Genomic DNA, 25,118 nt, shown 5'->3' with positions numbered 1-25,118 from the left:
ACAGTGCTGTTATTAATGGTAAGAATGATTTCATATGTTTGTATTTTGCTTCGTAATTCACAGAGAATTTTAAAATCCATTATCTGATTTTATTCCCTCAGCAGTTCTGTGAAAAAGAGCAGTTTTCATATCTTCTGTTTTCCCATGATTCTCTTGTGGCTCGCAGAAGCTAAGAGCCTTCACCAAGGTCATAGGGTGAATGAGTCACAGAGCTGGGAGTAGAGGCTCAGGCTTCTAGGGACCCTGTTTCTTCCTCGATAGCTCGCTCTCGTGGCGCTATGCTCAGGAGCGCATAACTGCGCATTCTTGCTTTGGTCTTTTGTAAATCCCTGCCCCATTTCGGAGGAGGTTCTTGGGAGGTTTCTATTCATTTTGGAGCATTTAAGTATCTTGTCCTCTTTCCCTCCTCCCAGATGCATGGGCATTTCCGCAGGGCCCCAGGCTGGCCCTTGTGCGTGGGGGCGTCTCCTGCCTCCAGGTTGTTTGCATGCCCCCTTCTGAAGGTGCTCTTCCCCGCATGGACCCCCTCGTGCTGCCTCCACACTGCAGGCTGTTCGGTAAATGTTTCTGACTCAGCATCGTTGTTTTCTAGAAATGGGACGGGGTATGGATGCCAAGTTCTTTTCTGTGTGAAGGCTGCGATTGTATCATCTTGCCTTCCCCGTGTGTGTTCCCTGAGGGTGTCACTGTGCTGTGGTCATCTGTGTTCCCCAGGGTGCCTCCCTTGGAGTCCTGGCCGTAGCCGACATGCAGTCAGTGCTCATGGCCTAAATGAGAGGAAGGCCAACAGAGCCATTAAATCTGGAAAATGACAAGTGAGAGAAAGGAATTTTTATTTAAGACATGTGGAAAAGAAATCTTTTTAGGAAAGTTGACCTGTTTCTCAACTGGAGTTGAATTTCAGCTCAGAAAAGCAGCCCAGAGAGCTTTGGGATTTCAGTTTGTGGCGGATGAATTTAATTTGTTGTATGAATGTATTATCCTTTTGTGGTTTTATTAAACCTTTCTCCCAAATGGAAGCGATTTTTCTATAAAAGTCACACTTCCTTTTTGAGAAGTGTAACACTAATTGTATGGGATGGTCTCCCAAAAGATTACCTGCCAGGAACCAAACGCACTGTCTCAGACTCCCGGCCCCTGGTTTCTGCCTGTGCAGCTGCAGGGCAGAGAGGCACGCTGGCGCTGAAATCAAGACACATGTCTGCACCTTCTCTTTCTTTACTGCTGTTTCGTCTCTGAGCTGGCCTGCCTTCAACGTCTAGGAGCTTGGTGGGTGTAGACACGTTACGGTATGGAGGAGGGATATGGTGTTGCAACAGCCAGGAGACTCTCTGAAGTCTCTGTTCTCTTCCTGTCACTGCTCGGACTTTGTACAAGTCACATTTGTAGGGCTGTGCACAGTGGCTCACACCTGTAATCCCAGCACTTTGGGAGGCCGACCTGGGAGGATCTCTTGAGCCCAGAGTTCAGAACCAGTCTCTGGGCAACATGGTGAAACCCCATCCCTACAAAAAATGAAAATTAAAAAATTAGCCAGGTGTGGTGGCTCATGCCTGTAATCCCAGCTACTGGAGAGACTGAGATGCAAGAATCACTTGAGCCCGGGAGGTCAAGGCTGCAGTGAACCATCATCACGCCACTGCACTCCAGCCTGGTCAGAGCAAGACCCTGTTTCAAAACAAACTAACAAAGACAAACCCATTTGTAATAGTGACAGTAGTTAACTTTTGAAAGTTTGGAGAAAAGTTCCTAAATAACCTGTGACCATGGACAACTTACTTAGCCTTTCTAGGCCTCAGTTTCCTCACTGATGAAAAATGAGAGAATATAATACTGATCTTACAGGATTTCAACAAGAACTAAACGAGATAAAACTCAGAGCCTGGCACCTCGTGAGTGCACACTCAATGTTGTTCTTTCAACATTTTAGAGGAAAAAGAATGCTAATGGGTCATTATGGCTAAACATAGTCTATCACTGGCGTTACTCGTGGTATTGGAAGGAACTTGAATTCCATATAGATAGTGTGATGGAGAAAGTATTTTGGGCATTGGCAGTATTTATTCAAAGAACAAAGGACGTGTCTGTCCTGTGTGGAGAGCCGTTTCCGCTTGTTTCTTTAAACGCTATGGGAAAAGCTGTCGGCCCTGTGCTCTCTGCCGGACAGCTTCGGTCTCCGCGTATTGATTTGGCCAATTGTCGCTCGCTGTCATCATGGCAGCAGCAGTTGAAGGGACAGCTTGTCTTGATTTGCATTTTTGGGTGTTTGTGCTATTTATAGACAATTAAGAAAAGACATGGAAGCCTGTTTATGGCAAGCTGGCAAATTCAGCAAAACGTGGAAAAATCTGTTAGCACAGTTTGAACATGTGCGGGCACAGAGCAGCCAAAGAAACACACATGTTTTCCTGTATTTTAAAAACTCTCTGAAAAAAAAAAAAAAAAAAAAAAAAAAAAAAGACATTAAATCATTGCCCAGATGGCTTACAGAGCTTTTTCCTTGAAGTACATGAGTATGGCTGTCAGACATCTGAAACCCGAAGCCAGCTTAAAACATCACCATCATTTTGATGCTACCCCCTACCCGCCCTTTTTTTCCATTTGTAAGGGACAAGAAAGGAAAGTATCAGCTTTTACAAAGCCTTTTGTTACAATTAATCTTTCATGTTCTTTCTTTTGGTATCTTATTCTCTGTTTACATTGTATTTTTATTTTTTATTTTTTGAGACAGAGTCTTGCTCTGTCACCCAGGCTGGAGTGCAGTGGTGCGATCTCGGCTCAGGCTGGAGTGCAGTGGTGCGATCTCAGCTCACTACAACCTCTGCCTCCCAGGTGCAAGTGATTCTTGTGCCTCAGCTTCCTGAGTAACTGGGATTACAGGCGTGTGCCACCATGCCCAGCTAATTTTTGTGTTTCTAGTAGAGACAGGGTTTCGCCGTGTTGGTGAGGCTGATCTTGGAACTCAGGTGATCTGCCTGCCTCAGCCTCCCAAAGAGCTGAGATTACAGGTGTGAGCCACTGCGCCTGGCTGCTGTTTCCATTTTGTAACGCTAGCATCACCCCAGTGTAAGGTGGCTAGGGGTGTTCTTTCCTGGTTCCTGGTGTATTTTCCTCTACAGCATTGGTCACTCTTGAACATGCTTTTTGGTTGTCTGTCTCCACCTACAAAAATATATGTTCCCTGTTACATCTGAGATCTGTCTATCTATCTATATCTATATCTATCTATCTATATATATCTCCCTGTTATATCTGAGATCTATCTATCTATATCTATATCTATATCTATATCTATATCTATATCTCCCTGGTGATATACCAGTGCCTGGCACGTAGATAATTAGTCAATATTTGTTGAATGAATGAATGAATGAATGGGCTGAAAGAACCTTATTCTTTTTTCTTCTGTCATTTCATGCCAAATGCTTTTGGGAAATGCTGTGTGAACAGGGATCGTGAGCAGGAGAGGTTACACACATTGCTGTGGGATAGCCCATCATCCTCAGATACTTGTCTGGAAGGAGGTGGAGTACTTGAGTAGAAATGATACAAGATAACTTCTTCAGGAAATCAGCCAAGTGTCACAGCTTTTCACATAGGCGTGTGATGTTTGCGTATGTGTGTATGAAGAGCTGTCGTGGCCTAGAATCACGGGCCTTTAGATCCCTTGTACAGATAGAAAAGTAAAGGCCGAGGCCCAGGAGCACTGCAGGCCACCGAGGTGGACTCCCTGTCTGCCCTTCTCAGTGTCCGGTCACTTCTCACTGCAGTCCCCTCTTTACTGCTAAAATCACCTTCCCTGACTCTGAATGTGTAACCACGAGGGAGAAAATGTACTCCAGGCTCACAGTTTGTGGAGAAAAAGCCCAGCAGCTGAAAATCATGTTCACAAAGTTTGTACCTAGAAAAAGTGGCCATTTCTATAGTGTCTTTAAATTTCCCCGTTTCTCATACATTTTATAAACAAGACAGTAGAAGGAGTTTCGGGAACAGCAACTTTAGAACAAGGGGGAAAAAATCAAACCTAGAGCATTCCAGTTTCTGTTTTCTTCTCAGTTTAGGGCTGAGGCACTTTAGCTTCCTGTCTAAGGGACTACTCAAATCTGATTAGAAGCCATTGTGGGCTGGTAATTATCCATAATTTTAGGAAGACAGATGCAGCGCCAACTCTGTTCTCTAATAGCAGGCTTATTAATTTTAAATTTACATGGCAGGAGAAGCAGTTGGCGAGGTGGGATAAGATGCTTGGTCACTGATAGCTTTTTACTTCCACTTATCACATGGGGATTTGGGACCCGGGAAGCCCGCTGACAACTGATGATTATCTGTCCCCTAACCAGCTGGGTTCTTTTTCATCCTGAGCTCAGAAAGATTGCTCCTACTGCAGCCAGGGAAGACGGGTTGTTGACTGGTTAGAAATCATGGCAGGTTATTTTCTCCACCCGCAGTTCACAGTTCGAAAGCAGAGCTATCAAAAAGTTGTCTTCTCAATTGTATTTCAAATCTGGGTGTTTAAAAAATGATGTAAACAAATTAAGCATTTCTTTAATGGTGGTTGTGTGTGTTCTTGATGCGAATGAGAGGTGCATTCCCTTGTAAAATCCCTGGGACTTTATAGGAAGATGTGAGCCTTAGAACAGAAGTTGGTTTTCTAGATGATCATGTAGACATGATGCTGAGCACCAAACAAATATGTTGATTGAAGCGATTTAAAAAAATTTTGTCTGAGTTCAGATTTTACACCAATATTTAGAAAATCAGCAAAAGAACTCGGAGGAATGTTTTCAGGCATCCAGTTCAGTGCCCTGCCCACATTGCCATAAAATCCGAGTGTGCGTACAGGGAGGTGCATTCCTTTCTGTTCTCATCACAGGTCCTTCCCTGGCTCTGCACCTGCCTGTCATGCGCGTCCATGTGAAGAGACCACCAAACAGGCTTTCTGTCAGCAGTAAAGCTCTTTAATCACCTGGGTGCAGGCGGGCTGAGTCCGAAAAGAGAGTCAGTGAGTCACCCAGATGAGGGTGGGGCTGTTTTATAGGATTTGGGTAGGTAAAGGAAAATTACAGTCAAAGGGGGTTGTTCTCTGGCGGGCAGGAGTGGGGGGGGTCACAAGGTACTCAGTGGGGGAGGTTTTTGAACCACGATGAGCCAGGAAAAGGAATTTCACAAGATAATATCATCTCTTAAGGCAAGGACTGGCCATTTTCACTTCTTTTGTGGTGGAATGTCATCAGTTAAGGCGGGGCAGGGCATTTGCACTTCTTTTGTGATTCTTCAGTTACTTCAGGCCATCTGGGCATATACGTGTAAGTCACAGGGGATGCGATGGCTTGGCTTGGACTCAGAGGCCGACATGGCCCTCTTCCCGACCTTCCCTACCTTTTCCCTCCTGTGCGGTTCTCTCACAAAGTGAATGGCCTCAGCCACAGCTTCTCTGCAGCTGCATCAGACTGTGGCGACAGGAGTGGTGGCTGCTGCAGGGCCTGCTGTCCCCACGGAGGCCAGTCTTGCTTGCCGCTGCAGCCTGGTGATCATTTTGCACCGAAAGTATGTAATTCTACAGAACGAGAGCCAACATGCTGGTGATGGAGGCGTCTTTATCACAGTGCTCTGCATATTTTAATCTTGGGTAGAAAGGATGGAAAAGTATGTGATACCTGTGGTTTGATGTCAGAAGGACGTTGTGAACTTGACGTGGACTGAGGATGTTAAGGTACAACCGGCCCCCCTGGCCTCACTAAATGAGACTTCCCCATCTGCCTGCCAGGCACGCAGAGGCGTGTGGCCACATCTTATGTGTTATCCTTCTCTAGAGTGCGCCTTGTCATGATGCTTAAAGTTACATGGTGATATTCTTCCTCATAGAGTAGGTCCCAGACCGCATTCAACACAGAAATGTACTCTTGCTATTATACACTGAAAGCGCTTTCATAATACCAAGTGGGAGAGCAGTCCTAAAATCTGGGCTGGAATCGCAGAAGGAAGGCATTGGAAAGCAACAGATTCCCTAGTCCAAAGGTGGTTTTCGATGAGCCTAGAAACAGGACCAAGAGAAGTGAATTTGCCTAAGGCCCTGACAGTGTCTCACGGTAGCATCTGAACCTAGCAGTTTCTTTTTGTTTTTTTTTTTTTTTTTTTTTTTTTTGAGACGGAGTCTCACGCTGTTGCCCAGGCTGGAGTGCAGTGGCGCGATCTCGGCTCACTGCAAGCTCCGCCTCCTGGGTTCACGCCACTCTCCTGCCTCAGCCTCCTGAGTAGCTAGGACTACAGGCGCCCGCCACCGCGCCCGGCTAATTTTTTGTATTTTTAGTAGAGACGGGGTTTCACTGTGGTCTCGATCTCCTGACCTTGTGATCCGCCCGCCTCGGCCTCCCAAAGTGCTGGGATTACAGGCTTGAGCCACCGCGCCCGGCCTACCTAGCAGTTCCTTGACCTATTTCTTTAAATGATTAGTCATACTTCCCCTGATTCCTATGTAAACATATTCCTCATTCATTCTTTCATTTCAGTGAATTATTGCAGTGCTACCATGTAACAGTATTTGAGTCAAAATGTGGCAGTGTTTATCCCTTTCCAAGGTTTTTAGTTGCACAGTTTTTCAAAGTTGTGCTTACAGTTTCTTGTTGTTTACAAGGTGTCCTTTCAGAAGCCAATTGTGTGGTGTATTTACATTGATTGTTGGAGGTAGTTCGGTTAGAACCTACTTCGAGTGGCTGGCGTGGGCCTGGGGGACAGTGACAGCTGCCTGCTTCGTGGGCAGAGATGAAGTAATTGCTTCCTGGGAAGTACCATCCTCCTGGCCACACTCTCCAGCCCATTTCGTTTGTGCGGGTTTCCTCGCATCTGCACGTTTCTGGCTTCATGCGAGTCTCATTTATTTTAGCATATGACTTCAGGCTGTGGGGAAGAATGGCCATTTTAGCACAGAGATACACAAAGGAACAACTGGCTAATTGTGAGTGAAGACATTCTTAGGGGGGGTTTCATTTCTTTTATTCTGTAACAGGCAGTCTGGGAAGCATTCTGGACATGTGGCCTGCGCTGTCACAGTTCCTCCTTGCAGGATCGCAGATGTTTGGAGATTGTAGTGATAACTGTTATCATTGAGAATGTCATTCTCGCAGGCTCTAATAAGTCAGGATTTATTCAGTGTTAATTTGTTAAAGACAACTGTATTTCTAGCCAAATCCACGTGAGCTGTTTCTCCTGGCAGAGTTGCTGGGGGTATTCCCGTGGCTTAGTCTTAGGGCAGCACACGCCTTTGAATACTGCTGAAGCTGTGGGGACCCAAAGCGCACCGGAGTGCTTTTGCCATATGAGGTGTTAGTCACTGATACATGTCTCAGTCAGACCTGATGGATTCTTGACCCCTTCCTTTTCCACTTTTTTACTTTTTATTTTTAATTTTTGTTTTTTAAGAGCACAACCCCTCAGGTGGCCACCGTGAGTCTCTGGTGTTTTCAGTTGGTTGCAGCCTATTTGCCTTCTCTGGTTCAAAGATATTCGGAGCCTGCTGATGCTTCCCTCGGTTGTTCTTCTGCTGTGTGACCTCCGCGCCGCAGGGTTCAAGACTGTCAGAGCTGGGAGCCACCTTCACAACTACCAGGGTTTCCGGAACCTCCTTTATCTAGCCCTGGGGATGGAAGAGATGTCATCAGAGGCGGAGGCGTACTAGGTTTACGTGCCATTGGTAACGAATGAGGAGGTTTTCTGTTATATAAGGGGAGCTTCTTATAACGTGCTTTAGTAGGGTAAAGAAGTTTTTGAGGTTTGCTTTCTCTGGAAAGACAATTTGTGATCCTGCCCTTGCTTTCAACACAAATATAATTTGCATACCAGTGCGTGTTGTATTACTGAGCACTGGCTGACAAATGGTTCTTAACTCGTCATTCACTCAGCCACTGTTTCTTGAATGGCATACGTGTGCCAGCTGTAGTAGGAACTTACTAGGCTCTAGGACTAACCCTTATGAAATGGGGGTCCCGGGGGAAGCAAATGCATATAACTATAAAAGTTTGTGAGGATATCAGTGGGGGTGCCTATAGGTGCAAAACTTAGTTCATTCCTTGTCCCATCTAGGAGGTTTTGTGTCTTAGCAGCGTGTTCCATAGCAACGCATCCCTCTGTCAAAATATTCATCATATTATTTTGAAATTCTCTGCTTAGGTATGTATTTTTCCCACTAAGTTTAGAACTGGTTAAGGACAGGCTATGGGGTATGTATTACATATATATACACACACACCTATATTTATATATATACGTTACCATTGTCAATATACAATATATATTTTTATATATATACACACATATATATTTCTATATATACACACACCACACACACGTATATACACACACATATATATGAAACACACACACACACACTCACACACACTTCTACTGCCAAGCACAGAAAGACAAAACTAGGCAAGGATTCTTTTACTGTTCATGAAAAAATAGATGTGTTTAGTTGAGAGCGTCCTTAAGTTGCCAGGGGAAAGACAGGATGGATTCACAAAGGTAGATAGTGGCTTTTTTGTTTTTTTGTTTTTCTTTCTTTAACTCTTGAATTCGAAATAATCCAGAATTTTGGAAAGTTGCAAAAATAGTAGAGAGAATTACCGTATGCTCTTCCCTCAGATTCCCCAAACACTTCACCCCATTTGTACTTTCTCTTTCTCTCTCTGTGGACATAATTTTTTTTTTTCTGAAATGTTTGAGAGTGGAAGGTAGAATGCAGGGTAGGGCGAAAGGCGGAAGGAGAGAGGTGGGTTGGGAGGCTTTTTTTTTTAAACCTTCTGAGATGGAGTTTCGCTCTTGTCTCCCAGGCTGGAGTGCAATGGCACGATCTCGGCTGACTGTAACCTCTGCCTTCTGAGTTCAAGTGATTCTCCTGCTTCAGCCTCCCAAATAGCTGGGATTACAGGCGCCCACTACCATGCTCGGCCAATTTTTTGTATTTTTAGTAGAGGGTTTTCACCATGTTGGCCAGGCTGGTCTTGAACTCCTGACCTCTGATGATCACCTGCCTTGGCCGACCAAAGTGCTGGGATTACAGGCGTGAGGCACTGTGCCTGGCGATTGGGAGGCTTTTGCAGTTACCCAGAGCGCTATGATGAGGGCTGGACCTGGTTGGAAATGATGAGGAAGGTGAGAAGTTGTTAGGTCTGGCATATGTTTTGAAAGGAGAGTTTAAATGGGTTGGATGACAAGAGAGAGAAAAAGAAGTTTTAAGGATGATGTCAAGGATTTTAGTCTGAGTAACTGGAAGACTAGAGATGCTGTTATTGGGATTGGGAAAACTGGGAGGAGTGGGTTATAGCAGGGGGAATCAAAAGTGCGTTTTGGGCATGCTAAATTTGAGGTCCAAAAAGAGATGTCAAGAAGTGTTGGCCGGGCGTGGTGGCTCATGCCTGTAATTCCAGCACTTTGGGAGGCTGAGGCGGGCAGATCACCTGAGGTCAAGAGTTCGAGACCAGCCTGATAATTATTAAAATCAATCATTGATGTTTAATAATTTATAATATTATTGCTTGTAATACCGCTGGGGGTGTACACCTACCTGTGATGTCATTCCTAATATCCAGGGACAGAGAGCATGATATTAGTTTTAATATCGCAGTAGGTGTACACTCACCCTGTGACACTGATCCTGATATCCAGGGGGGTAGAGTATGAAATGACTCCCAACATAGCAATGAACGGACAGCCACCCGGTCATATTGCTGCTAATATTCACAGAAGAAGTGTATGATATTACTCCCAATATCACAGGGAGGGTACAGCTCTTCTGTGATATTGTTCCTAGTATCCGGAGGGGGAGAGGAGGATAATAATTACAGTATCGCAGGCTGTGTTCACTCGCCATGAGATATTGTTATTAGTATCCTGCAAGGGAGAGGATGATATGACTCCCCATAGAGCAGGAGGCGTACACCCAGTCTGGGATATTGTTCCTAATATCTCAAGGCCGAGAGGTTGCTATTACTCCCAGTATCGCAGACACTGTACACCCCCATGTGACACTCTTCCTGATATCCGGAAGGGGAGAAGATGGTATTAATCCCCATATCGCAGGAGGTGAACACCCACTCTGTGATAGCTTTCCGAATTTGCAGGGGGAGAGAGGATAATATTATTCCCAATATTGCAGAAGATGTACACGCCCCCCCCCCGTGATATTGTCCTTAATATTCCAAGGCACAGAAGATGATGTTACTCCCAATATCGCAGAAAGTGTACACCCCCCAGTGATGTTGTTCCCATGATCCAGGAGGGAAGAGGATGATATTACTTTCAACCCCTGCACCCTGCAATGCTCTCACCCTGCAACACCGACACCAACTCAAGCTGACATGGGACCAGAGGCGCTGGCTGGGGGTGTTGATGGCTTCTCTTTTCTCCCTTGCCAGACTCAGTAGAGGAAGCTGAGACCGAGCAGCCGCAGGAACGAGGTGGGTTTTGCCCGTGGCTCAGGCTTCCTCTGGTTATGAGCTGGGCCTTGGGGTAATGCCGGGGGAGGTGACAGAGCTGAGTACGGTGGGCATTGGATCCGGCTGTTACCCCTCTGTGGTGTGGGCTGGGGGGACGTCGCCTGAAGTGGGCCTGAACCTGCCATCTACTCTGGCACTAGAGGCTGTGGGGTCCCACACTTCTTCCAGTGAACATGCTGGCCCCCGCCTGGTCCCCGACAGAGGCGGGGCATCCTTTCCACTGCTGGGACCCACGTGTAGCTGTGGGTTCCTTTCTCATGACCTAGAGAAGCTTCAGCTCGCCCTGTGCTCTGCCTCAGAGGTGGGAGGCCACACTGCCCTCAGTGGGTGGCAGAATTCAGAGTCTTAGGTTGCAGGGGCCTCAACTGAGGTCCCTGAAGGGTCTGCTCTTTCCTGGGGGGCTGATTCAGGGAGACCCTCCCGTCTCCCCTCTACGGCTTTGTCTCTTCCCCTCACACAGGGTCCACATGTGGACAGTCTGGTGATGTGGACACCCCAAGGGCCCTTGGAAGTTCCCTGGGAATGGGATCCATCCCAGTACATTTGGAATGCAGGCACAAGGTCCCAGAGGCGGCCCGCGAAGCCAGTGGGGAAGGGAAGGCTGTTGAAGGTTTGCCTCCGGTAGGGGGTGGTTCCACCCTCTGCCAAAGTCCCTGGAGCAAAGGCACGTGGCTTTCCAGCTGCCCTCGAGGCCAGGGTAGTGGCTGGGAGGGGCTGTGTGCCTCTGCCGGGTGGGGAGATTTCTTAGCTAATCTAGTGTAGTCAAGTCAGACATTTGTCTCTAAATCATATTTATTTTTTTAATTCCAAGGCTTTACAGATGAATAAGGAGACTGTATTGAAAATACTTTTTACATGTGAGCTTGAAACAGAGTCTGTTTAAATCTAGGTTTTTTCTTTCCCAGTAATGCCTCCTTTCATCCCAGGTTTTCCAACAGGAAATGCGCTTGTTTGCTCACCTCTGGGAGGGGGCTTTGGCTAAGAAGCCAGCAGATGCCAGCGGGCTGCTTGAGCAGCATGGCCTTTGTTAACCCTTTAGGAACTGTGGGGTTCAGGTTTTCAGACCATCCAAGGTGAAGGTGGCCACAGGGGCCTGGAAGCTTTCCCATCCTTCCTGCAGGGATGGTCCGTTTCCGTGCACGGAGCTGGGTACATGGGTACAACATCCCTGTCCTGTGCTGTCGGTGGCTTTACCAATTTTGCATAGCAACTTTTGAGCTGATCAATAGCTGATTGGCTGTTGGGGATTTCATGGATTCCTTTACCCCATCGGGGGGCCGGATATGCTGACAAAAGTTACATTTGTAGTTGTAGTGCTGCATATACATAGGTCCAGTTAGGCTTGCTTTCTAAAGGGAAAGGCATCTCTGAGGGATCACTGAGCTGACATAGTGCCCTAAAACCGTGCTGTCAGGTGGGCGACAAAGCAGGACGGGAGAGTGATTTTGTAGGATAGTCGGGTGTCGGGCCTGCGTGTTCTGTCCCCATAGTGCCGGAGTTCCTACGTGCTCCAGGTCCCGGGTTTGTATTGCACATAATTCTCAAGGGCTCATGGCAAGCTGCACCAGGGATACAGGGGGCAGGGATGCGGGGACCCTGTCCCCAGTGGACCAAGGACTCACTGCTGGACTCTAATCTGTCTAGGTGTTTTTGTGACTTGCAGAAGTACCTCCACCTTGCCTGGGCCCGGAGCCACAGGAGACCCTGCGGAAGATGAAGAATGTTCTGGAACAATGTAAGACCTGCCCAGGCTGCCCCCAGGAGCCAGCATCCAGCAACGTGAGCTTGCAGGACCCCGAGGAGCCCTGCTTCTGCTTGGAAGCTGAGGATGACTGGGAGGACCCAGAGGCCCTGAGCTCACTGCTGCTGTTCCTGAACGCCCCCGGGTACAAGGCCAGCTGACATGGCGCTGCCATGGCTGAGCAGCGTGTTCTGCAGCTTTAGCGACGAGGAGCTGACTGGGCACCTGGCACAGGCCCGAGGGGCGGCCAAGAAAGCTGGCCTCGTCATGGCCCTGGGCAGACTCTGCTTCCTCCTGGGGCGGCTGTGCAGCAGGAGACTCAAGCTGTCCCAGGCCTGGGTGTATTTTGAGGAAGCACCGGGGGCCCTGGAGGGGAGCTTTGGGGACCTGTTCCTGGTGGTGGCTGTGTATGCCAACCTGGCCAGCATTTACTGGAAGCAGAAGAACCGAGAGAAGTGTACACAGGTGGTTCCCAAAGCCATGGCCCTGCTCCTGGGGACACCTGGCCACATCTGCAGCACTGAGGTGGAGGGAGATCTCCTACAGCTGGCGCTGCGGCAGGCGGTGGGTGGCCAGAGCCTGCAGCCCGAGGCCCGGGCCTGCTTCCTGCTGGCCAGGCACCACGTGCACCTCAAGCAGCCCGAGGAGGCCCTGCCCTTCCTAGAGCAGCTGCTGCTTTTGCACAGGGACTCGGGAGCCCCAGAGGCTGCGTGGCTCTCAGACTGTCACCTACTCCTAGCTGACATCTACAGCTGCAAGTGCCTGCCCCACCTGGTGCTGAGCTGTGTCAAGGTGGCCTCATTGAGGGCACAGGACTCGCTGAGGAGCATGAACCTGGTGCTCCAGAACGTCCTCCAGCCCCACAGCCTGCCCACCCAGACTTCCCACTACCTCAGGCGAGCGCTGGCCTCCCTAACCCCGGGCACAGGCCAGGCGCTGCGCGGCCTTCTCCACGCCAGCCTGGCCCAGCTGTACAGCCACCGTGGCTACCACGGCCCGGCCATCACCTTCCTGACGCAGGCGGTGGAAGCCAGTGCTGTTGCCGGAGTCCGTGCCATCGTGGACTGCCTGCACGTGCTTCATGGGCAGAGCCCAGTGGCCTGGACATCCTGCAGTCTGTCCAGTGGTGGCCAGCGAGGACCAGGAGGGCGTGATTGCCAACATGGGGGCCGTGGCTCTGAAGAGGACGGGTCGGATGAGGCAGGCAGCCGAGGGCTACTACCGTGCCCTACGGGTGGCTCGGGACCTGGGCCAGCGGAGGAACCAGGCAGTGGTGCTGGCCAACTTCGGGGCCCGGTGCCTGCATGTGGGTGCCAGCAGGCTGGCCCAGCACGACCTCCTGGAGGCCATGAGGCTGTTCTCGAGGCTGCCCTGTGGAGAGTGTGGCCGGGACTTCACCCACGTGTTCCTGCAGCTGGGCCACCTCTGCACCCACCAGGGCCTGGCTCAGCAGGGCAAGGGCTACTATGAGTGGGCTCGTCTGGTCGCCGTGGAGATGGGCCACGTGGAGAGTGAGTGCCCCAGTTCCTCCTGTGCACCTTCTGGGGCCACCTGGGTCAGAGCACACCTGGGGTTTGTGATTCAGAAACAAGTGATGGTTTTCCCACCATCGAAAGTGCTGCGTCATGGCCAACAGCAGATGTTGGCAAGCGCCCTGGAGACAGGCCGTTCCCATGCAGGGGCAGGCCCTCTGTGTCCGACTGGGGCAGCCAGCTCTTCCCGGTTTGCCCAGGGACCATCCTGCCTTGAGCACTGAAAGTCCTGCATGCTGGGAATCCCTAGACATAACCCTGGGGTCGAGGCAGGCTCTGCTGAGCTGGGACTTGGGGCCCCTCCATGAGCCAGGCCTGGAACGCCGGTTCTTGTGCCCATGTTATCTGCTTGGTATAGCGGCAGCCTGTGCACCTGTCATCCCACTTCACAGAGGACACGGGGCAGGTGATTGCCCAAAGCCGCAGAGCGGTTCATGCAAAAGCAGTTTGTTGTGCAGAGTGGGCCAGGCCCCACCCACAAATGGGGCTTGTGGGGTCCTCGGGTGGCAGGGGCTGAACATGGGAATGTGAGCTTCAGGCCAGAGAAGCCACAAAAGGGTGAGTGGCGTGATGGCGGGGCAGCACTTGGCCCCGGGTTAGGGAAGCCTCTTTAGTGTGGGACCAGAGGGTTGAGAGGATTTAGTCAAGTAATAGATGGTGGTGGTAGGGGAGAGGGGCTGGTGGTGCAGCCTGTGTGAAGGCCCAGGGGTGAGCTAGTGAGGATGATGGCGGTGGGTGAATGGTGGTGAGCGAGCGGGGGTGTGAGCCGGGCTGACACAGGGAGGTGCAGAGTTGGGAGTGGGTGGGTTGGGTGCTGGATGGTGAGAAGCTCTTCTGGAGAGCTAAGCAGGGCCTGGGGCCTCAGGCTGTGGCTTGGCCTTTTCCCCAAGAGCACTGGGGAGCCATGGAGTGCTACAGAACAGTCACTGCAGACTGAGCAGTGAACGGACAGTAGGTGGGCAGGGCTGTCCGAAAGCTAGGCCGCAGGAATAGGATATAGGATAGATGAGGAAGTTGAGTCTAGGGAAATGACCAAGACAAGGGATGCTGTTGTGGATCCCCTCTGCCTTGCAGCGCTTTGTCCATCCTCCCAGGATAGACGTCATGGCATAGTGAGACCACTCAGAGGTGCCTCCTGTGGCCTGGCCCAGAGCCCCAGGGGCTGTGGCCAAATCTGCCCATTTCCCAGCACAGGCCTGTCACCCACTCCTGGCCCTAGGAGGGATGAGATTTTGGAGAGGACCATGTGAAGGGGCCCCGGTCCCACACATCTGCCCAAGGAGGGGTGGGGGGTTCAGACCCAGGCTTCTTCCCCAGGGGCATTCTCTGACTAGGAGGAGACCCTCCAGAAACCCAGCGCCCAAGCCCCCACTGCGGGGAGGGGCACAAAGAGGGAGGGGGGGGGCAGGGCAGGGAGGGGAGCACAGGGAAGCTGGCCCATGGCCTCAGCAGCCCCTGTCCTTGGGATCATCTGGTTTCTTGGCATCAGATTCTTTGAGCTGCTGGGCCTGGGGTCGTCCTAGGGCTGCGGATGGCCCAAGTCCCAGCTTGAGCCTCTCTTGTTGGGTGACACGTCTTCCCATCCCTGCCTGCACACCTCCCCAAAGGTCATCTCAACCCCAGCAGAGGCAGTACGTGCAGTCTGGGCTATTCTTCCTACTAGGGTGGCTTTCATCATCTGACCTCTGCCTGCCCCGAGTCTTCACTCCTGGCCTTCATCTGTCCCCTTAAATGTGACCACAGCAGCCAGAGCCCGTTGTGTCACCCTCTTCCCTGGGGCAGGGTTTCAAGGTCTCACGTCCCATATGTGGCCCACTTGGCTTCCCCCGAGCATCCTGACCTGGTGGGGTAACCATGGCCCTGGCCACCCCACTCACAGGGCCCGGTGACATTGCTGCAGTCACACCCTCTCGACTGTCGGACTTACTGAGAGAGCAGGGAAGGAGCCAGATTCCATGGGGACCTAGGAGACTGGCTCCAGTCTTGGCCTCAGGTTCACAGAAGGAAAATGGGCCAGTGTGCTAGAGCCATGCTTCTCAAAGTATGGTGCCTGGACCAGCAGAGCAGCATCCATGTCACCTAGGAGCTTGTGGCAAGTGGGAGTTCTAGGGCCTGGCCCAGGCCTGTGGAGCCAGAAGGTCTGGGGGCAGGGCCAGCAAGCTATACAGACAGGCCTCGGGGTGACTGCGATGCCTGCACATCTTGAGAACCATCGGCCTAGATAGCCTCTGAATACTAACGTCTCCTGGTGCGTCTGGAGAAGACAGAGGCCATGTCTGGGAGGCAGGGGAGATGGACTAGCACCCTCCTCCTGCCACAGGGCAGCATGATGCTCGATTCCCTCAGAAGGATGTCCTTCATCTTTTCCATGCCGTGTGTGTTCACCCTGGCCCTCCCAGCAGCTTGGGAAGGGCAGAACACTGCACACACAAGGGGGCCATTCCCAGTCCCCACATTCCAGATTCATCTGTCACCAGACCCACGGGAGGAGGCAGACTGGTTCCAGGAGGATGAGAGCCCTTGTTCTGACACCTGTGTCTGATTCCAGGGCCTACAAATCCGCTCTGGACTACACCAAATGAAGTCTGGGGATTTTCATTGACCTCCAGAAGAAAGAGGTGGCGGCACATGCCTGGCTGCAAGCAGGAAAGATCTATTACATGCAGCAGCAGAGCGAGTTGGTGGACCTGTACATCCAGGTGAGTGGCAAGGGCTGCAGGAGGGCCCCTGTGCTGTTCACTGTCTGTCTGTCCATCCATTCATCCATCCTTTTATCATCCATCTATTCACCCGTCTATCCATCCATTCACGTGTCCATCCACCCATCCATTCATCCGTCCATCATGTTTACCTGTTCATCCATCCATCCTTCCATCATCTACCCATCCACCTGTGGGTCCATCCATCATCCATCCAACTGTTCATCCTTCTGTTCATCCTTCTATCCATCCTTCTGTTCACCTGTTCGTCCATCCATTCACCTGTTCATCCATTTTTCCATTATCCATCCACCCACCAATCTACCTATTAATACATCCCTCCATTCATGTCCATTTGTTTATCCATACATTGGTCTATCCACCCATCTATCCATCCATATGCACATACATCATCTACCCTCCACCCATCCATACATTGTCTACCTACCCATACATACGCACATCATTCTAACCACCCACCCATTCATCTGTCCATCCATCCATCCATGTCTATACATCTACTGATCCATCCATCCACTCATTCCTAAGCCACTGCTGAGCATCTGTTGTATGCCTTTTCCCTCTGTCCAACTGGTTCCCTCATATCCTCCCCCAATGGCCAGCATCTTCTCCCTGAGGGCAGAGGCGGGGCCCCTCACAGTGCCCAGCACCTGCTGGTGTACAGCACATGCTCAAATAATGTGGCCACTCAGTTAACACACAGAAGAACCTGCTCCAGGCGACACGTGGCACATCTCCTTACAAAATGCATCTATCGTAGCGGCTGTTTTCAGAGGCTTTCCCAAACAGTGTGATCTGGAACAACTTGTGAAGCCCATGAACCTGGTGAAGCTTTCATCATTGAGCACCTGCTGTATACCTCCTTGAGCTGAGGAGAGGGATCAAGAGCTCATGGCCAAGAGGGGACCAGGCCCACCCACACACACTGTTGGTGTGCAGTCCGGAGCTGTGGCAGGGATGTGGCAATGCAGAAAGGAGCCAGGGGATGGGCTCCCAGCAAGCTGGGGGCCACGGAGACTGGTTTGAATGCAGGGAGAGTGGGCTAGGGCTAGCCCTGGTGGTAGGATTCACAGGTGTCGGGCTCCCGGGCTGCAGCTGCTCAGTCACCTCCTGGCACTCAGGTTCATCAGTTCATTGTCCTCATGCCAGTGGTGGGGGCAGCCCTAATGCCCAGGGTCTGAAAAATGCTCAGGTGTACCTGCAGTGTGTGACAGGAAGGAGGCTGGCGAAGGTGGGCGTGGCCACCTCGCCAGGTGTGGGTCTTGAGGGAACTTCTGCCTCCTTTCAGGGGCACAGAATGTGGCCCTGTACACAGGCGACCCCAACCTGGGGCTGGATCTGTTTGAGGCAGCTGGAGACATCTTTTTCAATGGGCCTGGGAGCGGGAGAAAGCCGCGTCCTTCTACCGGGTGAGCTGGCCTGTGGGCTGATGTGGGTGAGCCTCAGAGGGCACCTGGAGGGCTGAGGCACAGGTGTGGCAGGGCAGAGGCCTCGCACCTGGAGGCAGGGCCTCCCATGCACATGCTTGGTTTCCTAGTGGTCTCACCGGGAATGATACTGTGCCCGGGACAAATGCTTGGGGCCTGGACAGGGGAATGGCCTTACCCTTGCACCTGACGCTCTCAAGCAACCATGAGCAGGAAGTCCTGTCCCCATCTTACAAATGAGGAAACTGAGGCTCAGAGAGGCACAGGGACATGTCAAAGGACACAGCATGTCAGTGGGAGGTCCAGGACTGCATGCATCCCAAAGCGGGGACGGCTTCTCCTTTCCTCTGAGCTCACGGTGTGGCTCAGTCCTGGGCACAGATAAATATGTTTTTAGAGAGGAGTGCTGGCTCCCCTCAGTCAGACCCCCGGTGCCCAAGTGGAAGAGGCTGGGTCTGAGGCTGCCGGGTGTAGCTGGATGGGCCTCGGGTGACTCTTCAGCCCCCAACTTGGGTGTTTGAATTGTGCTTTATCTGAGAGCACAGAGCTGCGTCGAGATCCAGGGGTAGCTGGGGCGTGGGAAGCTCCAAGCACATGTTCGGGCTCTGAGGGGGGCGCTTGGGAAGGTGGGTGCTGCGGGAAGCCTGACCCCACCTGCCTGTGTGGTAGGACCGGGCCCTGCCCCGGCAGTGACTACGGGCAACTGCAAGGCGGAGCTGTGGCTGTGCAACAAGCTGGTGGCACTGCTGGCCACGCTGGAGGAACCCCAGGAGGGCTTGGAGTTTGCCCACATGGCCCTAGCACTCAGCATCACTCTGGGTAAGTCCCCTGAGCCCCCACCCTGCCAGGACCCACACTTTGCCAGAGCCCAGCCTCCAGGTCTTCAGGGAAGGAGCTGAAACACCTGCCAGATTTTCCTGGTCTTCTGCCCAGGCAGGCAGATCTGGCCGGCTGGCTTCCCCGTCTGGCCGTGGGGCACATCCCGAGGTCTCTCACGCGGTGCAGAGTCCCCTGCCTGACTGAGCTCTGCTTCCTCTGCCTCTTCCCGCTGCTGACCACAAGGGCTGCCCAGTGTGGCCTGTGCCTTCCAGACATGCCAGGCATCTCGTTGGCCCCTGTGCCTGGCTGAATGGCATATTCCCTTTCTCTTGTGCCCTTCCCACCCTCATCAAGCACAGAGCTCTCTGGCTGATGAAGTCCCAGTTCCCCTTCCAGCAGCCTGCCCTTTAAGGTCGGGCATCCCCTGGTGCTGTGCCAGGGTTGTCTGTCTGCCTCCAGAGACAGGGAGCCGTGGGCAGGCCGCATGCCCCAGCGCCTTGTGCCCCGGGCCCAGTACACAGTAGGTGTGCAGCTGTGTGGGAATGCATTGAATGCAGGCTCCACGGCACTCGCCCTGAAAAGGGAAAGATATCGGAGACAGCCGAGGTGGGTTTGCACATCTGTGGGGGGACCTGGAGCTGAGGCACGCAGTGACTCCCCAGGGTAGGGGGCTCTGATCGTGACACACCCAAGAGTCGGATGTCACGTCTGTGGGTTGCCTGGAGCCCTGGTGCCCGGGAGCACCTGGACTGCATGGCTTTTGGGCTCCCCTGGTTAAAACCAGTGAGCAAAGGCAGGTGGCTATGTGTAGGCAGAGCTGGGCCATCCAAGTCCGACTTTGCCAAAGCCTCACAGTAGACGGGGGCAGGCCTTATTAGTTCTGCTTTGCAGATGGGAAACTGAGTCTGGGAACCCGGAAGGGACTGGCCAGAGCTGCCCAGGTGACTGCAGGTGCCTGGAGGCAAGCCAGGGGCTGCCCGGGGTCTGCATACCTGCTCCTAAGGGGCCTGTGCCCTGCCTGCCCCAGGAAACCACGTCCTCACACCTGCCCCTTTGGCCTACACCCCAGGGGACTGGCTGAATGAGTGCATGGCCTACCACCGGCTGGCCGCCCTGCACCACCGGCTGGGCGATAGCGAGCTGGCGGAGCACTTCTACCTCAAGGCCCTGTCGCTCTGCAACTCGCCGCTGGAGTTCAACGAGGAGACCCTCTACCACCTGAAGGTGTACCTGGTGCTCGGCGACATCATCTACGACCTGAAGGTGGGTGGGGAGGGGCAGGGCTCGGGGTGTTCCCGGCCCCCTTGGAGTGGGATCTCCACCCAGACCCCAGAGGCCTGGGTTCCAGCCTTCCTTAGGAATGGCCCAGTGGCCTCCCGGGAGCTCTGCACCTGGCTGGAGGAGCCGGCAAGGTTAGCAGACACAACCCAGCTCCCAAGCTGGCCAGGCCCCACCAAGAACTCAGTCTCAGCCAAGGAGGCTGACACATGAGCGGGCAATGGTGGCCTCTGGGTAAAGGGGGATCGTAGTCGGGAGGCCCTCCTGGAGGAGGTGACACCAAAGCTGAGTCTTGACAGTCAAGTGTCAAGTTGCATTTGACAAAAACAGGGTCGGGAGGAGGACATTTAGGAGGATGGCATCATCCTCACGTTGAATCCACGTTGCAAGATCCAACCCAAATCCCAGCGCCTCCTCTAGGAAGTCTGCCCAGGGTGCCAGCCTGCACCGAGCAACTCCTTCCTGGAGTCCCGAGACACCTTGAATCTTCACATCACCCAGGAAGGGTGGGGTGGGGCCAGTGTCTTACCGTGTGCTTCACAGACAGGGAAACCCCAGCGTAGGGCAGGTGCAATGGGGTGGGGCCCAAGCCAGCCAGACTGAGGCCTTGCTGGGTCGGGTCTGTCTCGAGGGAAGGTGCTGGGACCTGTACTCCCTCTGCCCCCAGCCCTGGAGGAGTGGAGAGCTGGGAGTGGCAGACTCAGACCTGGGATGTCTGCACCCCTCTGGCCAGCAGGTGCCCACCCCTCCTCAGCATCGCACTGGCACCGCATCAGTGCTCCTTATGGGCTGAGGGGCCAGGGCGCTCCAGTCCAGGGACTGAGATCTTGGGGACCTTAGAACAACATGAGGAGCTGGGGCAGCCTTAAGACCCCACCCCGAATCCCCCACCACAGGCCTGGGGCTGCCCAGGAGGCCCCCGCCCAGTGCTGGCGACACCTGGTGCTCAAAAGCTGTCACGGTGGCCTCCCAGGTTCCAGCCAGACAAGGAGGTGCCAGGTGTCAGGCCCAGAGGGACACTGCTCACTGCTCAGGGGCTCACCTGGGATCCAGGGGACGGGCCTCCCAGAAGGGGCCTTTCTCTCTCTTGGTCAAGCCTGCCGCCCACTCCGCCTGCCCAGGAGGAAGGAAAGGGCCAAGTAGTACCTGAGATGCCAACGTCCACGGTTGGGGTCGAGGGGCAGAGGCCTCCTTCAACCTCCTTCCCATGCACAGCCCTCTGGGCCTCATCGTGACTATGCTGTCCACAGGAAGGCCCCCTTGGAATTCCCAAGGGAGGCTGTCTTTCCAAGGCCACACCCTCCTCCTTGTATAGGAGGCTCTGGACCCAGGGCCCAGAGGAGTGGGAGAGAAAGCCGGGCTGGATGGGGCCTGGAAGGCTGGCGGAGAGGCAGGGGTAAATGGGCATCCTTGTCGATTGCCTCTAAAATGGGGTCCCCTTTAGTCTACACATGAGAATGAGCCCTGGAATAGGGTGGATTAGGTGTGTCCTGGCTCAGCCTGCCACTCACTAGCTGCTGCACACACTACAGGCACATTGACATGTACAGGCACACGCACACTCAGGCACGCACACTCAGGCACACACACACACACACAGGCCTGCCTGCACTGAACAACTCCTTCCTGGAGGACACACACAGGCGCACACACACGCATACGCAGAGACATATGCTTTGCCTGGCTCCTTCCTGTTTACTTGGGATGCCCCCACTCCTTCAGGAAGCCCTTGCCTCCCACCCCTGGCTGAGTCTGGGGCCTCCTGGGCCTCCCACAGGCTTCTGGGCTTCCCTCTACCACAGCCCGGGCCACCCTGTATGGTCAGTGTTCACTCCCAGGTCCCTCAGCCTGGGAGCAAGGATGTTAGGCTCAGCCATACACCCAGCACAGAGTCCAGTGTTTGGCTGGGCGGTGACTCAGGGCCTTCTCACGCCCCTGCTCCGTGTGTGGGGTGTGGCAGTCAGGGAATGGTCTGCTGCATCTTGGACTTTGTCCTTGGCCCTGGGAGCCATCTTGAGATGGTAAAGAGGGACAGGCCAGGCTCGAGTCTTAGGTCCCTTGGGTGACCCGCATGTGGAGGCGGCATCTGGGGAGAAGCCGGGTGGGGGATGGGACGGTCAAGGAGGAGGTATGGGAGGCCAACCCAGGGATGGTGAGTTTGAGCCAAAGATGCATTGAAAACAGGAGTGGATGTCTGGGGAGTCACACTCCGTCAATATTTCAGGGAACATTGCCAGAGAGGACACCTGGGAGATGGTTGTGTACCTGGCCTGGCCCTTGGAGGGCCTGGAAATGGTCAGCAAGGACAGGGGCCAGAGGGGAGCCTGGGTCACTCAACGCTGTGCCCCTGCTGGGGCTTGGAGCCATGGGTCCTGCATGGAACTCTCAGAGCAGGCAGGATCGGCCCTGACCTCAGTCCATGGGGAAAGCAGCCACTGCCTGCAGAGAGGGTGGGACTGGGGCAGGAGGCTTCATGTGAGTGGGGGCGTAGGGACACTCAGGAAGTATTCCAGGGGTGTCAGGGTCATCCCCACCTCCTGCAGCTGAGACCACAGCAGTGTCACAGGCTTCAGGGCTCCTGGGGTGAGCCAGGATTGGCTGGACATACGGAAGGACCCGGAGACAGGAACGGCCTCTGGGAAGACAGACTCTGAGTCCCCTTCAGGACCCGTTTGATGCAGCCAGGTACTACCAAGCTGGCACTGGCGGCCACTGTGGACCTGGGCAACAAGGAGGCACAGCTGAAGATCTACACACGGCTGGCCACCATCTACCACAACTTTCTCCTGGACCGCGAGAAGTCGCTCTTCTTCTACCAGAAGGCCAGGACCTTCGCCACAGAGCTCAACGTCCGCAGGGTCAACCTGCCTCCTCTGCCACTCTGCGGGTGGGCCCCCTTAGGTTGGCCCCCAGCCACCCTCGCTGAGGACAGCATCCGAGGGAGTGGGTTTTGTGCAAGGAGGGTGGTCTCCTGCCTCCCGTGGCTCATTTTCTGGGAAATGGAGGCATGAAAGCAGGGGTCAAACAGCAATAAAGTTTTTTTTTTTTTTTTTTTTTTTTTTGCAATAACCTACCGAAGTCCCCGGGGCATCCTTCCCTGTGTGCTTCCTGGCGTGTGTCTAGGGGCCAGCTCCTTCCCTGGTGGCAGCCCTCTGATCTTCGGGATGGGAAGGACCCTGAGTCCAACACACCTGGGCCAAGTCACCATGAGCCTCGGTTTCCTTGGTGGCCAGAAGGGAGATGGTGAACTCCCTGGGCAGCTCCCTGCTCAGAGCTTTTGCTGTAGGTCTCATGCCACCCTTGCCTTTAACCTTCAGGCCACTGTGCCCGGATGTGGGGGCTGCTAGTGCCCCTGTTCACCATTGAAGAAACAGAGGCACAGAGAGGTTAAGTGTCTGGCCCACCGTCACAAAGCAGGTAGGGGCGGAGACAGAGCCCAGTACACTGACCAACACACCACCCTGCCAGCCTGCTGCCAGGAAGGTGTCCCCCATTAGGACAGCTCCTGATCCTCTCTTGTGGTGTCAGGAGAGCCACAGGCCAGTGAGGGTGGCCCCGGGGATCCCTCACTCAGTGTCCTCTGCTCCCAGACTTGGCTGGGCCGAGCCTGGCCAGTCCCACCTTTGGCCACTGATCAGCCCTGCGGGAAGTGAGATGCAGGGATCTACACAGACTGCCTATGTAGACGCCGCTGCCCAGTGTTGAAAGCCTTATCTGGGCTGCCCCCCAAGCCGTCCCCACATGCCCCTCCTCTTCCGGCCCCCGGCCCTCATCCCAGTCCCAGGAATCCAGGTTTTCCTTCTTGGAATCTCTTGGCCCCAGGGAACACGGCTCACACGGTCTCTTTGCCAGTTTACAGCAAGGAAACCGAGGTTCAGAGACTGTGGGTGTCCCACGTGATTCTCACACACACTGTACTCTCCCGGGCCCCTCTTTTAAACACTTTAAATTAGGTGACATTCACATCGCATGTGATTAACTATTTCAACACAAATCATGTGGTGGCAATTGTGCATTCACAGTCCTGTGCAACCACTCACACCATCTAGTTTCAAAATGTTTTCATCTCCCCAGAAGAAACCTCCCATCCTCACTAAGCAGTTACCCCTCCCCTTGGTATCCCCCAAGCCCCTCGTTTAATGAAAGGGGAAACTGAGGCCCGGAGAGAGACTTGCCAGTGGGCGGAGCTCTGAGAAGGAATCAGGCACCCATCTGCTGCTTCAGTCCTGGTTTGGTTTTCCACCCAGCAGAGGTGACAGAGCCTGGAGGTTCTGGGAGAGCCAGAGCCCTGCCCGGAGCCTCCCCACCAGGGGGCAGCAGAGAGCTTTCCAGAACCTGCCGCCGGGCTGGCGGGAAGCAGTGGGTCAGATCTGCTGACAAGCCTCATTCCTGTTGACCCCAGATCGCTGTCTCTGTGGGTTGATCTTGGGAATTGGAGGCCGCATGATTGGAAACATGAAGACGGCTCGGCCTGGCTGGAGCAGCGGGAAGCGCCGTCACGTTTACTGAGGACACAGACCTCCTGCCCGCTGGGCCGAGCCTGCAGCCATTCTTCTCAGGGTGGGGTCCGCAGGTCCGGGTTGCTCTCGGCCCCCGACACGCCTCAGAGTCTGGGGGACTTTGGAACTGTGCCTCCCCATCTCCACCCACCGTGGCTAGTGCCATGAGGGGCCTGGATCCTGGGATCCTGTTCCTCTTGGGCAGCAGAGACTGGGGGACCAGAGGAGATGATGGGTCTTCAAGCCACACATTCAAACCCCAGCACACCACTCAGTCTGGGGGTACGGGGTGAGGGAGTTGATTTCTCTGAGCCCCAGTTTGGTCACCACTAAAATGAGGTCGACCTACTGGGGCAGACTGCCAGCTCCAGGGCTAATAGAGGCCTATTTCCTACTGACAATACTTCTTACTCCTAGGAACAGCTCCAACAACCACACACTAGAGAACATTCAACCCATGCCAACTTGTCAGAGGCACGTGAACCAGAGCAACTCCATCTTGAATGGGGGCTGGGTAAAGGGAGGCTGAGACCTGCTGGGCCGCATTTCCAGGAGGCTAGGCATTCTTAGTCACAGGATGAGATAGGAGGTCGGCACAAGATACAGGTT

The 25,118-nt window shown here is 53.4% G+C and overlaps 1 protein-coding gene across 18 annotated transcripts in view; it reads left to right on the top strand.

Annotated features, from left to right (window-relative positions):
• The window catches only part of LOC144329480 (SH3 domain and tetratricopeptide repeat-containing protein 1-like), a 65,356-nt gene that overhangs the window by 30,095 nt on the left and 10,143 nt on the right, over positions 1-25,118 (top strand). For 2 of the 18 annotated variants that reach the window (XM_077953640.1, XM_077953642.1), the window contains exons 2-8: positions 10,413-10,454; positions 12,157-13,745; positions 16,315-16,465; positions 17,775-17,895; positions 18,583-18,732; positions 19,760-19,995; positions 22,692-23,081. In XM_077953640.1, the coding sequence (XP_077809766.1) occupies positions 16,427-16,465; positions 17,775-17,895; positions 18,583-18,732; positions 19,760-19,995; positions 22,692-23,021 (876 nt within the window). In that variant the 5' untranslated portion in view covers positions 10,413-10,454; positions 12,157-13,745; positions 16,315-16,426 and the 3' untranslated portion in view covers positions 23,022-23,081. Of the gene's footprint in view, positions 1-348; positions 558-10,412; positions 10,455-12,137; positions 13,746-16,314; positions 16,466-17,098; positions 17,896-18,582; positions 18,733-19,759; positions 19,996-22,234; positions 23,082-25,118 lie in introns of those variants that run through there. The other 16 variants (XM_077953639.1, XM_077953638.1, XM_077953637.1 and 13 more) reach the window with 14 other exon arrangements.

The sequence above is a fragment of the Macaca mulatta genome, chromosome 11, assembly GCF_049350105.2.
Source record: "Macaca mulatta isolate MMU2019108-1 chromosome 11, T2T-MMU8v2.0, whole genome shotgun sequence".
Lineage (NCBI taxonomy): Eukaryota > Metazoa > Chordata > Mammalia > Primates > Cercopithecidae > Macaca > Macaca mulatta.
This window is presented reverse-complemented; position numbering and strand designations above follow the sequence as displayed.